This window comes from Salmo trutta, chromosome 19 (genome assembly GCF_901001165.1).
Source record: "Salmo trutta chromosome 19, fSalTru1.1, whole genome shotgun sequence".
Taxonomy (NCBI): Eukaryota; Metazoa; Chordata; class Actinopteri; order Salmoniformes; family Salmonidae; genus Salmo; species Salmo trutta.
The window spans coordinates 3,628,867-3,644,059 of record NC_042975.1 but is presented as its reverse complement, the minus strand read 5'-3'; the positions used below and the strand labels follow the sequence as shown (position 1 = coordinate 3,644,059).

The following is a 15,193-nucleotide window of genomic DNA, read 5'->3' as shown; positions in this document are numbered from 1 at the left end:
AAACATGCCATGCGATTGTTTGAGGACGGCACCCCACATCAAAATATTTTTCAACCGGCACAGGTTTCATACATTCACATATAACAATAAAATATTAAATTACTTTTTGGAAATCTTCCTCTGATTTGTCATCCAAAAGGTCCAGGCTATATCATGTAATGTCGTTTTGTTAGATAAGTCTGTTTAGTTGGTGCCATCGATTTGAGTAATCCACTCGTTCAACTTGCAGAGAAAAGATTCCGAAAATCTACCCCTAACCTTTGTATCAACAAGTCAAAATACATTTTATTTACTCCTCAGATACCCTAAAATGTAATCAAACTATAATATTTATTTCGGAAAGAAGTATGTTCAATAGGAAACCGATTTTAGCAGGTGCGTAATGTCTTCATGGTGCAAACACGAATTTCCAAGACTGGGTCCCTCTACTAAAACTGTTATTTCTTATTCGTTTTGGAAGTTACAAGCCTGAAACCTTGAACATAGACTGCTGACACCCTGTGGAAGCCATAGGAATTGCATCCACGGAGCTAATTTTCAATATGAATTGAATTTCTAAGAGGATGGTCTCTCAAATAAAACAATTCTGATTGGTTTTTCTTTGGATTTTCTCCTACCATATATATTGTGTTATATTCTCCTACATTATTTTAACATTTCTACAAACGTCAAAGCGTTTTCTTTCTAATGGTACCAATTATATGCATATCCTGGCTTCATGGCTTGAGCTACAGGCAGTTTACTTTGGGCACATCATTCAGACAGGAAGTGGCGAAAAAAGGGGCCTAGCCCTAAGAAGTTTTAAAAAGTGTATATTCTACACTCCACATGTCTGTCACTGTATATTCTACAGTCCACATGTCTGTCTGTCTCACTGTATATTCTACAGTCCACATGTCTGTCTGTCACTCTATATTTTACAATCCACATGTCTGTCTGTCACTGTATATTCCACAGTCCACATGACTGTACAAAATACCCCATAATGACAAAGCAAAAACAGGTTTATTTTTTATTTTGCAAATGTATGTATATATATATGTATTAAAAAAATGAAATATAAAATTTACATAAGTATTCAGACCATTTACTCAGTACTTTGTTGAAGCACCTTTGGCAGCGTTTACAGCCTCGAGTCTTCTTGGGTATGATGCTACAAGCTTGGCACACTGGTATTTGGGGAGTTTCTCCCATTCTTCTCTGCAGATCCTCTCAAGCTCTGTCATGTTGGATGGGGAGCGTTGCTACACAGCTATTTTCAGATCTCTCCAGATATGTCCGCGGTCTGGCTGGGACACTCAAGGACAGTCCCGAAGCCACTCCTGCGTTGCCTTGGAACGTTGTCCTGATGGAAGGTGAACCTTCACCCCAGTCTGAGGTCCTGAGCGCTCTGGAGCAGGTTTTCATCAAGTATCTCTCTGTGCTTTGCTCCGTTCATCTTTCCCTCGATCCTGACTAGTCTCCCTGTCCCTGCTGCTGAAAAACATCCCCACAGCATGATGCTTCCACCACCATGCTTCACCGTAGGCATGGTGCCAGGTTTCCTCCAGATGTGACGCTTGGCATTCAGGCCAAAGAGTTCGATCTTGGTTTAATCAGACCAGAGAATCTGTTTCTCATGGTCTGACAGTCCTTTAGATGCCTTTTGGCAAACTCCAAACGGGCTGTCGTGTGCCTTTTACTGAGGAGTGGCTTCCGTCTGGCCACTCTACCATAAAGGCCTGATTGGTGGAGTGCTGCAGAGATGGTTGTCCTTCATGATGGTTCTCCAATCCCCACAGAAGACATCTGGAGCTCTGTCAGAGTGACCATCGGGTTCTTGGTCACCTCCCAAACCAAGGCCCTTCTCCCCCGATTGCTCGATTTAGTTGGGCGGCCAGCTCTAGGAAAAGTCTTGGTGGTTCCAAACTTCTTCCATTAAATAATGACGGAGGCCACTGTGTTCTTTGTGACCTTCAATACTACAGACATGTTTTGGTACCCTTCCCCAGATTTGTGCCTCGACACAATCCTGTCTCGGAGCTCTACGGACAATTCCTTTGCCCTCATGGCTTGGTTTTTGCTCTGACATTCGATGTCAACTGAATGACCTTATATAGACATATGTGTGCCTTTCCAAATAATGTCCAATCACATTACATTTACCACAGGTGGACTCCAAGTTGTAGAAACATCTCAAGGATGATCAATGGAAACAGGATGCACCTGAGCTTAATTTCCAGTCTCACAGCAAAGGGTCTGAATACTTATGTAAATAAGATTTTTTATTTTGTATATACACATTTCCCAAATTTCTAAAAACCTGTTCTGCTTCATCATTATGGGCTACTGTGTGAACATTGATGAGGAAAAATGTAATTTAATCAATTTTCTAATAAAGCTGTAACTTAACAAAATATGGGAAAAGTCAAGGGGTCTGAATACTTTCTGAATGCTCTGTATTCTACAGTCCACATGACTGTCAGTGTATGTTCTACAGTCTGTTAGGTTCTAAATGACTCTACGGACACTAGAAAAGCTTAACTTAGTTTAATTCTTCCCAGAGGATCAATACAGCTGTATAAGACAACACGTTTCCACCACCACAAGTCAGAAGTTTACATACACTTAGGTTGGAGTCATTAAAACTCGTTTTTCAACCACTCCAAACATTTCTTGTTAACAAACTATAGTTTTGGCAAGTCGGTTAGGACATCTACTTTGTGGATGACACAAGTCATTTTTCCAACAATTGTTTACAGACATATTATTTCACTTATAACTCACAGTATCACAATTCCAGTGGGTCAGAAGTTTACATACACTAAGTTGACTGTGCCTTTAAACAGCTTGGAAAATTCCAGAAAATGATGTCATGGCTTTAGAAGCTTCTGGTAGGCTAAATGAATGACAAACTGATTCAATTGAAGGTGTACCTGTGTATGTATTTCAAGGCCAACCTTCAAACTCAATGCCTCTTTGCTTGACATCATGGGAAAATCAAAAGAAATCAGCCAAGACCTCAGAAAACAAATTGTAGACCTCCACAAGTCTGGTTCATCCTTGGGAGCAATTTCCAAACGCCTGAAGGTACCACGTTCATCTGTACAAACAATAGTACGCAAGTTATAAACACCATGGGACCACGCAGCCGTCAGAGATGCAGCCTTGTTTAATCAAATCAATCTGTATTTAAAGACATGGAATGCAACACAATGTCACAGGTGGAAAAATGCGAATAAAAAATTATGAAAATGAAAAGTGAAACTACTCGAAAAACATAAAGAGGATGATAAAACAAAAAGAATAACAATAAAAACTGAACAAGTAGAAAGCACCCAGAGGAAAAGCAAAGCTAAAAATATGTTTTAAGATCTATTTTAAATATGTCCACAGTTTCAGCCCCATCAGATTCTCAGACAGGCTATTCCAGAAAATGGGGGCATAGTAACTAAAGGCTGTCTCTCCATGTCTCTTGGTCCCAGGCTGGGGGTATAGTAACTAAAGGCTGTCTCTCCATGTCTCTTGGTCCCAGGCTGGGGGTATAGTAACTAAAGGCTGTCTCTCCATGTCTCTTGGTCCCAGGCTGGGGGTATAGTAACTAAAGGCTGTCTCTCCATGTCTCTTGGTCCCAGGCTGGGGGTATAGTAACTAAAGGCTGTCTCTCCATGTCTCTTGGTCCCAGGCTGGGGGTATAGTAACTAAAGGCTGTCTCTCCATGTCTCTTGGTCCCAGGCTGGGGGTATAATAACTAAAGGCTGTCTCTCCATGTCTCTTGGTCCCAGGCTGGGGGTATAGTAACTAAAGGCTGTCTCTCCATGTCTCTTGGTCCCAGGCTGGGGGTATAGTAACTAAAGGCTGTCTCTCCATGTCTCTTGGTCCCAGGCTGGGGGTATAGTAACTAAAGGCTGTCTCTCCATGCCTCTTGGTCCCAGGCTGGGGGCATAGTAACTAAAGGCTGTCTCTCCATGTCTCTTGGTCCCAGGCTGGGGGCATAGTAACTAAAGGCTGTCTCTCCATGTCTCTTGGTCCCAGGCTGGGGGTATAGTAACTAAAGGCTGTCTCTCCATGTCTCTTGGTCCCAGGCTGGGGGTATAGTAACTAAAGGCTGTCTCTCCATGTCTCTTGGTCCCAGGCTGGGGGTATAGTAACTAAAGGCTGTCTCTCCATGCCTCTTGGTCCCAGGCTGGGGGTATAGTAACTAAAGGCTGTCTCTCCATGTCTCTTGGTCCCAGGCTGATAGATGTAATCTACAGGATGATAGATGTAATCTACTCCTCCATTAGGATGATAGATGTAATCTACAGGATGATAGATGTAATCTACAGGATGATAGATGTAATCTACAGGATGATAGATGTAATCTACAGGATGATAGATGTAATCTACTCCTCCATTAGGATGATAGATGTAATCTACAGGATGATAGATGTAATCTACAGGATGATAGATGTAATCTACACCTCCATTAGGATGATAGATGTAATCTACAGGATGATAGATGTAATCTACAGGATGATAGATGTAATCTACAGGATGATAGATGTAATCTACAGGATTATAGATGTAATCTACTCCTCCGTTAGGATGATAGATGTAATCTACAGGATGACAGATGTAATCTACTCCTCCGTTAGGATGTATTATTTAGTTTAACGATGTTCAATCTGAGCGTCATTATTTCTATAATACCCTACACTTTCTCCTTCTGAACTTCTACCGTGAGTGGCACGGGTGAGGCTTCGTGACAATGATCAAGAGCAGCTTCTCACCGATTTGACAGCTAAAACTCAGTTTCTCCTCAGACGCCGGCAAAACATCAGAGATGCGGGTGTGAGGAGGCAGGTAGCCTAGAGTGTGAGGAGGCAGGTAGCCTAGGGTGTGAGGCGGCAGGTAGCCTAGGGTGTGAGGAGGCAGGTAGCCTAGGGTGTGAGGAGGCAGGTAGCCTAGGGTGCGAGGCGGCAGGTAGCCTAGGGTGCGAGGAGGCAGGTAGCCTAGGGTGCGAGGAGGCAGGTAACCTAGGGTGTGAGGAGGCAGGTAACCTAGGGTGTGAGGAGGCAGGTAGCCTAGGGTGTGAGGCGGCAGGTAGCCTAGGGTGTGAGGCGGCAGGTAACCTAGGGTGTGAGGAGGCAGGTAGCCTAGGGTGTGAGGAGGCAGGTAGCCTAGGGTGTGAGGAGGCAGGTAGCCTAAGGTGTGAGGAGGCAGGTAGCCTAAGGTGTGAGGCTGCAGGTAACCTAGGGTGTGAGGAGGCAGGTAGCCTAGGGTGTGAGGAGGCAGGTAGCCTAGGGTGTGAGGAGGCAGGTAGCGTGAGGAGGCAGGTAGCCTAGGGTGTGAGGAGGCAGGTAGCCTACGGTGTGAGGCGGCAGGTAGCCTAGGGTGTGAGGCGGCAGGTAGCCTAGGGTGTGAGGAGGCAGGTAGCCTAGGGTGTGAGGAGGCAGGTAGCCTAGGGTGTGAGGAGGCAGGTAGCCTAGGGTGTGAGGAGGCAGGTAGCCTAGGGTGTGAGGCGGCAGGTAGCCTAGGGTGTGAGGAGGCAGGTAGCCTAGGGTGTGAGAAGGCAGGTAGCCTAGGGTGTGAGAAGGCAGGTAGCCTAGGGTGTGAGAAGGCAGGTAGCCTAGGGTGTGAGGAGGCAGGTAGCCTAGGGTGCGAGGCGGCAGGTAGCCAAGGGTGTGAGGAGGCAGGTAGCCCAGGGTGTGATGAGGCAGGTAGCCTAGGGTGCGAGGCGGCAGGTAGCCTAGGGTGCGAGGAGGCAGGTAGCCTAGGGTGTGAGGAGGCAGATAGCCTAGTGTGTGAGGAGGCAGGTAGCCTAGGGTGTGAGGAGGCAGGTAGCCTAGGGTGTGAGAAGGCTGATAGCCTAGTGGTTAAGAGCGTAGGGGCAGGTAGCATAGGGTGTGAGAAGGCAGGTAGCCTAGGGTGTGAGGAGGCAGGTAGCCTAGGGTGTGAGGAGGCAGGTAGCCTAGGGTGTGAGAAGGCAGGTAGCCTAGGGTGTGAGGAGGCAGGTAGCCTAGTGGTTAAGAGCGTCGGGGGAAAACAACAAAAGGTTGTTGGTTTGAATCTCCGAGCCGACTACGTTTCAAAATCTACTAATGTGCCCTTAACTAAGGCACTTAAGCCTAATTGCCCCTGTAAGTCTCTCTGTATAAGAGCGTCTGCTAAATGACTCAAATGTGTTGACTATCGCCGGTTAACACTTCGTCTGATTGAATCTCGGCCTTAACCCTAGGAAATTTACCCAAAAGGCTAATAGGTCATTTAACCGTACCCTACAGCACAAATGAGAGAAATTGTCTGATTTTGTTTTGTCAAGAACCTAAGTGTTTTCTTTCTTTTTGAAACGTAACATAAATTTCTAAGGGAAAAGTGGGCAAACAACAATGGAGTAGCTAAACACAGAGATGAAGAAAAAACAAGTCTGAAACGGCTTGTTGAAACTTTAGATACTCTTAATCAATACTCTTAAAACAGCTTCAATAAAAGGAAAGAAACTTCTGGAATATCCAAATGGATAGAAAGCGGCTTTACGAAGCAGGAAGAGAGAGATCACCAGTCTCTCTGCGTTAAACATCCACTTCTGTCTGAACTTGGTGTCATAGAGGACATCTTCATCACAGGCTCATAACCTTCCTTCATCCTCTCGATCCGGTAGCCACGGCGACAAAACCTAAGGAGAGAAAGAAACATAGCGTTATGAAACGCAGTACAGTCACAGCGTCAGAAACGCAGCGCAGTCACAACGTCAGAAACGCAGCGCAGTCACAACGTCAGAAACGCAGCACAGTCACAGCGTCAGAAACGCAGTAGTCACAGCGTCAGAAACGCAGTACAGTCACAGCGTCAGAAACGCAGTACAGTCACAGCGTCAGAAACGCAGCGCAGTCACAGCGTCAGAAACGCAGCGCAATCACAGCGTCAGAAACGCAGCGCAATCACAGCGTCAGAAACGCAGCGCAGTCACAGCGTCAGAAACGCAGCGCAGTCACGTCAGAAACGCAGCGCAGTCACGTCAGAAACGCAGCGCAGTCACGTCAGAAACGCAGCGCAGTCACAGCGTCAGAAACGCTGCGCAGTCACGTCAGAAACGCAGTACACACAGGCTCCATACGGACGTAAGGCCACATACAGTGCCTTCACAAAGCATCCACACCCCATTTTGTTGTGTTACAAGGTGGGATTCAAATAGCTTGATAAGTATTCTGATACAGAAAGGCTAGTTGCAGCTACAGGCCTACAGCTCAAAGGGCAAGAAAATGTTGTATTTGTTACTGACCTTGAGTCGACGGACCATCTCCTCCTTGGAGATTTTGCTGGAGATCTCCTTGACCCCCGGGGGGGTAGGTGATCTTCCCATCGGCCACTCAAAACTTACCCCCCTTTATACAGGGGGTACCGGTACAGAGTCAATGTGGAGGCTATATACAGGGGGTACCGGTACAGAGTCAATGTGGAGGCTTTATACAGGGGGTACCGGTACAGAGTCAATGTGGAGACTATATACAGGGTGTTAAGGTACAGAGTCAATGTGGAGGCTTTATACAGGGGCTACCGGTACAGAGTCAATGTGGAGGCTATATACAGGGTGTTACGGTACAGAGTCAATGTGGAGGCTTTATACAGGGGGTACCGGTACAGAGTCAATGTGGAGGCTATATACAGGGTGTTACGGTACAGAGTCAATGTGGAGGCTTTATACAGGGGCTACCGGTACAGAGTCAATGTGGAGGCTATATACAGGGTGTTACGGTACAGAGTCAATGTGGAGGCTTTATACAGGGGGTACCGGTACAGAGTCAATGTGGAGGCTATATACAGGGTGTTACGGTACAGAGTCAATGTGGAGGCTTTATACTGGGGGTACCGGTACAGAGTCAATGTGGAGGCTTTATACAGGGGGTACCGGTACAGAGTCAATGTGCGGGGGCACTGGTGTCGAGGAAATTGAGGTAATATGTACATGTAGGTAGAGTTATTAAAGTGACTATGCATAGATAATAACAGAGAGTAGCAGCAGCGTAGAAGAGGGGGGGGGCATTGAAAATAGTCTGGGTAGCCATTTGATTAGCTGTTCAGGAGTCTTATGGCCAGGGGCGGTTCTGGTGGGGGGGCAGTGCCCCTGTGACAACAATTTTGGACCCCCTTGTGGCCCCCCTAAATGTGGAGTATGAAATCATTTTTACATAACAAATTTTTGCTATCATTCTTTTTTTTTACAACGCGGAACACTAATGATTATGAACATGGTCTTTTACCTGCAATGCAGTGAAGAAAACGATATGACAACAATAACGTCTAATGTAACTGGCCCCTCTAACAGTACAACTGGCCCCAGCTTGGCCCCCCACCAGTTGAAATGGTCTAGAACCACCACTGCTTATGGCTTGGGGGATAGAAGCTGTTTAGAAGCCTCTTGGACCTAGACTTGGCGGTCCGTTACGTATTGTGGAGTAACTACAACGTTGTTGACCCATCCTCAGTTTGGTCACTCTGACAGATCTCTACAGTTCTTCTGTTGAGATGGGAGAACCTTCCAGAAGGACAACCATCTCTGCAGCACTCCACCAATCAGGTCTTTATGGTAGAGTGGCCAGATAAAAGCCACTCCACAGTAAAAGGCACATGACAGCCCGCTTGGAGTTTGCCAAAAAGCACCTAAAGGACTCTCAGACCATGAGAAACAAGATTCTCTGGTCTGATGAAACCAAGATTTAATGCTTTGGTCTGAATTCCCCTTGCATATTTAAACCTTTTTCTTTTGACAATGGTACCAATTTTTTTACATTTTAATTATCATCAAGAAAAATGACTTTATCCTCGTCCTGCGATCTGAAAAAGTTGACCTTGCCCGATCTGACTTCCTTGATCCAGGCAGCCCTCTGAAAATGATCAGGTGCCCAATCCGCTTTCTCCTCACCATTTACAGGTCGCTCACCATTACAACAACTTTGTAATAACAGTTATAACTCATTGTACCTTTGATCCGAGAGCTCCGATGACCGTAGAGTCAAGTAGAGTTCACCCAATAGCTACTAACAACTTCACCCACCAGGAAACCAGGAAACCAGGAAACTCTCCTGTTGCACTAGCGATGATATGATGATGATGATGAGAGACAATTTTAAAGCAAATTATTTCAAATTATTTATTGCTGGCAACAAAGCATATTGAAGGCAAAAACACAACATTATAGATGCCAATTTGTAGAAAAGTGTAGAGAAAAAAAACTCAAAAAGCTTTAAATGTTATTGTTTAAAAAAAAAAAATCAAAACTTTATGAACGGTCAGAAACGAAGGAACTAACTTTAGACTACTAGGAGTCTGCAGATCTGTTGGACGGTAATACGGAAAACGTTGTTCTGTACTTCCATCACTTCTGCTTGAATCTAGTAGCCTACAGCACAGTCCTGTTTTTGTAATACTGTATAAAGAAACATATCTCAAGCATACAGTAACACGATATGTGGCCCATGTTGGAATCAAACCCACAACTGTTGTTTCAAGCACCATACAACACGAAAAACCATTCGGAAGTGTGACGCCTTGCAATTTATGCGTCGGCTACTGTAGCCTGATCCCAGAGCAGGTCTATGCTCTCGCCAACTCCTATGGTCCTACGGTCACACCAACGACCAATAGCAGTTGGCGAGACCGCAACAGATATGGGACCAGGCGATGTAAACATTTACATTTGACATTTAGCAGATGCACTTATCCAGAACGATTTAGGACTCTATTCAATCAGAATAAAAAAAATAATAATTTAAGGTGAAACTGCGTTAGAGCTGTCAAATCCGCAAGTGGCTCCCGAGATTATACCTTAAGTGGACATTGTCATTGGCTGCACAGAGTCACATTGAGACGAAAATCCCATGCAGACTTGTTAACATGTTTGAACACTGGAAATGTGAGATGTAATCTACACCTCGATTAGGATGATATAAATCCAAAACCCTAATCCTGATATTTTTTTCAATCCGAGGACCATTATTTCGCGTTAGAAGTTCAGAACGAGAAACTGTAAGCTATATATATATATATAGCTTACAGTTTCTCGTTCTGAACTTCTAACGCGAGTGGTGTCAAGACAACGATCAAGAGCAGCTGCTCAACGATATGATGTACCAAAAATGCCTCAGACACAACCAAAACAGGCGTCAGTGCAAGAAAGACAAGTACAACAGTAAGGTATGAGTTGTTGTTGCTAGGTAACCAATACTCTTTAAAAGTGTAGTTTTGAAAAAAGCTATAAAAAAAATATGTAAAAACAGTTGTTCACACAAAATGGAGGTACTGGTGTGTCTTCACTAGAGGATCCATTCCTCTCTTTCATACTGCCAGCGGTCTATGGAGGAGCCGTCGTAAAGTACATCCCAGATGTTGTCAGCTTCTTGCCAGCAATACTCCCAGCGCCTGAACTTATGCTTGGGGATCTTACAATTACAGATTCTGTATAAAGACAACACACCTATTGTTATTTTATTATGAACCCCATTAGCTGTTGCAAAAGCAGCAGCTACTCTTCCTGGGGTTCCACACAAAACATGACATAACACACAAGAGATTGATAACTGATAGATAATTTATAGATAATTAATAATCTACTGATTTAAAAGTGATAAACAAGTATACAGTCCTCCTTTGATGCACATGTACTGTATGTGTTCACTCAAATGTAAGAATGTAGAATATAGAATGTAGGCTGTAGAATATAGAATGTAGGCTGTAGAATATAGAATGTAGGCTGTAGAATATAGAATGTAGGCTGTAGAATATAGAATGTAGGCTGTAGAATATAGAATGTAGACTGTAGAATAGAGAATGTAGGCTGTAGAATATAGAACGTAGGCTGTAGAATATAGAATGTAGGCTGTAGAATATAGAACATAGGCTGTAGAATTGTCACGTCCTGACCATAGTAAGATGTGATTTTCTATGGTAGATTAGGTCAGGGCGTGACAGGGGGTGTTTTGTGTTTTTCAATGTTTTCTATTTCTATGTTTAAGTTCTAGTTCTATTTCTATGTTGTTGTTTTTTGGGTTGATCTCCAATTGGAGGCAGCTGGTCCTCGTTGCCTCTAATTGGAGATCATATTTAAGTAGGGGTTTTTCTTCCTGGGTTTTGTGGGTGATTATATTTTGAGTAGTGTTTGTTTCTCTCTGCGTCACGGTTTGTTGTTTTGTAAATTTAGTTATTTATGTTTTGCAAAGTTTCACGGATTTAATCAAATGTGAAACGACAACCACGCTGCACTTTGGTCCGATCCTTTCGACAGCCGTGACAAGAATATAGAACATAGGCTGTAGAATGCAGGCTGTAGAATATAGAATGCAGGCTGTAGAATGCAGGCTGTAGAATATAGAATGCAGGCTGTAGAATGCAGGCTGTAGAATATAGAATGCAGGCTGTAGAATGCAGGCTGTAGAATATAGAATGCAGGCTGTAGAATATAGAATGCAGGCTGTAGAATATAGAATGCAGGCTGTAGAATATAGAATGCAGGCTGTAGAATGCAGGCTGTAGAATATAGAATGCAGGCTGTAGAATGCAGGCTGTAGAATATAGAATGCAGGCTGTAGAATGCAGGCTGTAGAATATAGAATGCAGGCTGTAGAATGTAGAATGCAGGCTGTAGAATGCAGGCTGTAGAATGTAGAATGCAGGCTGTAGAATGTAGAATGCAGGCTGTAGAATACAGGCTGTAGAATGTAGAATGCAGGCTGTAGAATGTAGAATGTAGAATGCAGGCTGCAGGCTGTAGAATGTAAAATGTAGGCTGCAGGCTGTAGAATGCAGGCTGTAGAATATAGAATGCAGGCTGTAGAATATAGAATGCAGGCTGTAGAATATAGAATGCAGGCTGTAGACTGTAGAATGCAGGCTGTAGAATATAGAATGCAGGCTGTAGAATGTAGAATGCAGGCTGTAGAATGCAGAATGCAGGCTGTAGAATGCAGGCTGTAGAATGTAGAATGCAGGCTGTAGAATGTAGAATGCAGGCTGTAGAATGTAGAATGCAGGCTGTGAATGTAGAATGCAGGCTGTAGAATGCAGAATGCAGGCTGTAGAATATAGAATGTAGGCAGTAGAATGTAGGCTGTAGAATACAGAATGCAGGCTGTAGAATATAGAATGCAGGCTGTAGAATATAGAATGCAGGCTGTAGAATATAGAATGCAGGCTGTAGAATGCAGGCTGTAGAATATAGAATGCAGGCTGTAGAATGCAGGCTGTAGAATATAGAATGCAGGCTGTAGAATGTAGAATGCAGGCTGTAGAATGCAGGCTGTAGAATGTAGAATGCAGGCTGTAGAATGTAGAATGCAGGCTGTAGAATACAGGCTGTAGAATGTAGAATGCAGGCTGTAGAATGTAGAATGCAGGCTGTAGAATGCAGAATGCAGGCTGTAGAATGTAGAATGCAGGCTGCAGGCTGTAGAATGTAAAATGTAGGCTGCAGGCTGTAGAATATAGAATGCAGGCTGTAGAATATAGAATGCAGGCTGTAGAATATAGAATGCAGGCTGTAGACTGTAGAATGCAGGCTGTAGAATATAGAATGCAGGCTGTAGAATGTAGAATGCAGGCTGTAGAATGCAGAATGCAGGCTGTAGAATGCAGGCTGTAGAATGTAGAATGCAGGCTGTAGAATGTAGAATGCAGGCTGTAGAATGTAGAATGCAGGCTGTGAATGTAGAATGCAGGCTGTAGAATGCAGAATGCAGGCTGTAGAATATAGAATGTAGGCAGTAGAATGTAGGCTGTAGAATACAGAATGCAGGCTGTAGAATATAGACTGTAGAATATAGAATGTAGGCTGTAGAATATAGAACGTAGCCTGTAGAATGTAGCCTGTAGAATGTAGAATGCAGGCTGTAGAATATAGAATGCAGGCTGTAGAATATAGAACGTAGGCTGTAGAATGCAGGCTGTCTCCCGAGTGGCACATCTCAGTACTAGAGTAGTGGGCTTGACTACCAACAACGATGAGAGGTGAGGACGCTGGGAGTGTGGTGCCAAGAAAATAACCTCTCACTCAACGTTAAAAAAACAAAAGGAGATAATTGTGGACTTCAGGAAACAACAGAGGGAGCACCCCCTATCCACATCGACGGGACAGCAGTGGAGAAGGTGAAAGTTTTAAGTTCCTATACAATTCTTCTGTATCTTAGTCTATATGTTCTTAATTCCATTCCTTTACTTAGATTTGTGTGCATTGAGTTTCTGTTGTGACATCGTTAGATATTACTTGTTAGATATTGTGGGAGAAAAGTAGCCGAGCTGAAGGAAGAAAGACATAAATACATTAGCTATAGGAAGAGAAGATTGACATCTGGTTCCAAGTAAGGCAACAGGCCATTAGGGGCCGCATAATGGCCGGACAGACGAACCCGAATTGAGTAAACAAGGCCCTGAATGGTCAGAAAGAGGGTCACAAGGGACAGGATGGCAGTAACATAACCAAACATGTAATGCATGCATTATTTTTGTACCAACATAAGGATGTTTCAGCCACCATTGTGTTAGAATTGGAAGCAGATGTGGGCGTTATCCTTAAATGTGGGCGTTATCCATAGGGTTGAAAGACAATGGTGGCGGAAAACATAAGAGAAATGACTTCATTTACATAAAGGATGGACCTATGTATTGTATGTGTATAAAAGCAGAGCCGGGGCCTGAGGAAGGCAGTTGTTTCCGCGGACCGGCTCGGCTTTACTACTTTGTATTAAAGTCTATATTGAATTTACAAGTTCTTGTAAGAGTGTTATATTCTTAAGACAATTTTCCACGACAATATTACTGCACTGTTGGAGCTAGAAACACAAGCATTTCGCTACACCAGCAATAACATCTGCTAAACACGTGTATTTGACCAATACAATTTTATTTGAGAGGCGTCATTGCAGACCCTGGTTCGATTCCGGGCTGTATCACAACCGGTCATGATCGGTAGTCCCACAGGGTCGCACACAACTGGCCCAGCATCGTCAATATTTAATTTTTTTTAATAATGAGGTTGTCTCTTACCTGAATATAGAATGTAGAATGTCTATGAAGAGTTTGCATCCTACCTGAATGTAGACTGTCTACGAAGTGGTTGTCTCTTACCTGTACAGCTGGTTGATGGAGAAAGCGTTTTTAGGATAACCTTCAGGCAGCTCCATTATAGTGATGTGGTAGTCACCCCGACTCATCCCCTGGGAGGACAAATACTTTTATCAGAGACATAAATTGGTGTTTAAATCTGCCTGCCTGCCTCCGCCTGCCTGCCTCCATCCGAAGAAGAGGAAACTCTCCGCCTGGTCTGACTCCACCTCCATGTCACCAACATGTCTGAAGGCGAGCCTACCAGACGAGCTAAATGCCTTTTGTGATCGCTTCGAGGCAAGCAACACTGAAGCACGCACGAGAGCACCAGCTGTTCTGGATGACTGTGTGATAACGCTCTCGGTAGCCGATGTGAACAAAACCTTTAAACAGGTCAACATTCACAAAGCCGCTGGGCCAGATGGATTACCAGGACGTGTACTGCGAGCATGAGCAATAAGCTAAGGACTCTGGGACTAAACACCTCCCTCTGCAACTGGAACCTGGACTTCCTGACGGGCCGCCCCCAGGTGGTAAGAGTCGGCAACAACACCTCTGTCACGCTGATCCTTAACACTGAGGCCCATCAGGGGTGTGTACTTAGTCCCCTCCTGTATTCCCTGTTCACCCACGACTGCGTGGCCAAACACGACTCCAACACCATCATTAAGTGTGCTGACGACACAACAGTGGTAGGCCTGATCACCGACAACAATGAGACGGCCTATAGGGAGGAGGTCAGAGAACTGGCAGTGTGGTGCCAGGACAACAACCTCTTCCACAATGTGATCAAGACAAAGGAGCTGATCGTTGACTACAGGAAAAGGCGGGCCGAACAGGCCCCCATTAACGTCAACTGGACTGCAGTGGAGCAGGTCGAGAGTTTCAAGTTCCTTGGTGTCCACATCACCAACGATCTATCATGGTCCAAACACACCAAGTCAGTCGTGAAGAGGGCACGACAAAACCTATTTCCCCTTCAGGAGACTGAAAAGATTTGGCATGGGCCCCCAGATCCTCAAAAGGTTCTACAGCTGCACCATCGAGAGTATCCTGACCGGTTGCATCACCGCCTGGTATGGCAACTGCTCGGCATCTGACCATAAGGCTCTACAGAGTGTAGTGCGAACGGCCCAGT

At 44.5% G+C, this 15,193-nt stretch overlaps 2 protein-coding genes across 6 annotated transcripts in view; both read right to left on the bottom strand.

The window, feature by feature from the left end:
• Nucleotides 1-5,883: 5,883 nt before the first annotated feature.
• Nucleotides 5,884-15,193, bottom strand: part of LOC115153841 (NEDD4-binding protein 2-like 1) — a 17,319-nt gene continuing 8,009 nt past the window's right edge. Inside the window, exons 4-5 of one of the 2 annotated variants that reach the window (XM_029699448.1) lie at nucleotides 14,077-14,165; nucleotides 5,884-6,637 (exon numbers count right to left, since the gene is read on the bottom strand). In XM_029699448.1, coding sequence (XP_029555308.1) covers nucleotides 6,517-6,637; nucleotides 14,077-14,165 — 210 coding nt within the window. In that variant the 3' untranslated portion in view covers nucleotides 5,884-6,516. Of the gene's footprint in view, nucleotides 6,638-9,086; nucleotides 10,417-14,076; nucleotides 14,166-15,193 lie in introns of those variants that run through there. The other variant, XM_029699447.1, reaches the window with a different exon arrangement.
• On the bottom strand, nucleotides 10,423-13,764 carry LOC115153839 (dynein heavy chain-like). 4 transcript variants are annotated; one of them, XM_029699446.1, is made up of 4 exons: nucleotides 12,780-13,764; nucleotides 12,627-12,709; nucleotides 11,298-12,381; nucleotides 10,423-10,867 (listed from the first exon to the last, which is right to left on the bottom strand). In XM_029699446.1, exons 1-4 carry the CDS (start codon nucleotides 12,914-12,916, stop codon nucleotides 10,633-10,635), a joined length of 1,539 nt encoding a protein of 512 aa, XP_029555306.1. In that variant the 5' UTR covers nucleotides 12,917-13,764; the 3' UTR covers nucleotides 10,423-10,632. The 4 variants fall into 4 exon arrangements, with proteins under 4 accessions (XP_029555306.1, XP_029555304.1, XP_029555305.1 ...); XM_029699444.1 differs by having other exon boundaries at nucleotides 10,423-10,529; nucleotides 10,587-10,867; nucleotides 11,298-13,764; XM_029699445.1 differs by having other exon boundaries at nucleotides 11,298-12,640; nucleotides 12,773-13,764.

What these genes read in the sequence shown, in the direction of transcription:
- LOC115153839 (XM_029699443.1), bottom strand. Translation starts at nt 12,916, where the DNA reads ATGTGCCACTCGGGAGACAGCCTGCATTCTACAGCCTACGTTCTATAT. An exon ending in GCCTGCATTCTACAGCCTGC is followed by an intron (nt 10,868 to 11,297) that starts ATTCTATATTCT and finishes CAGGACGTGACA; the next exon opens with ATTCTACAGCCTATGTTCTA.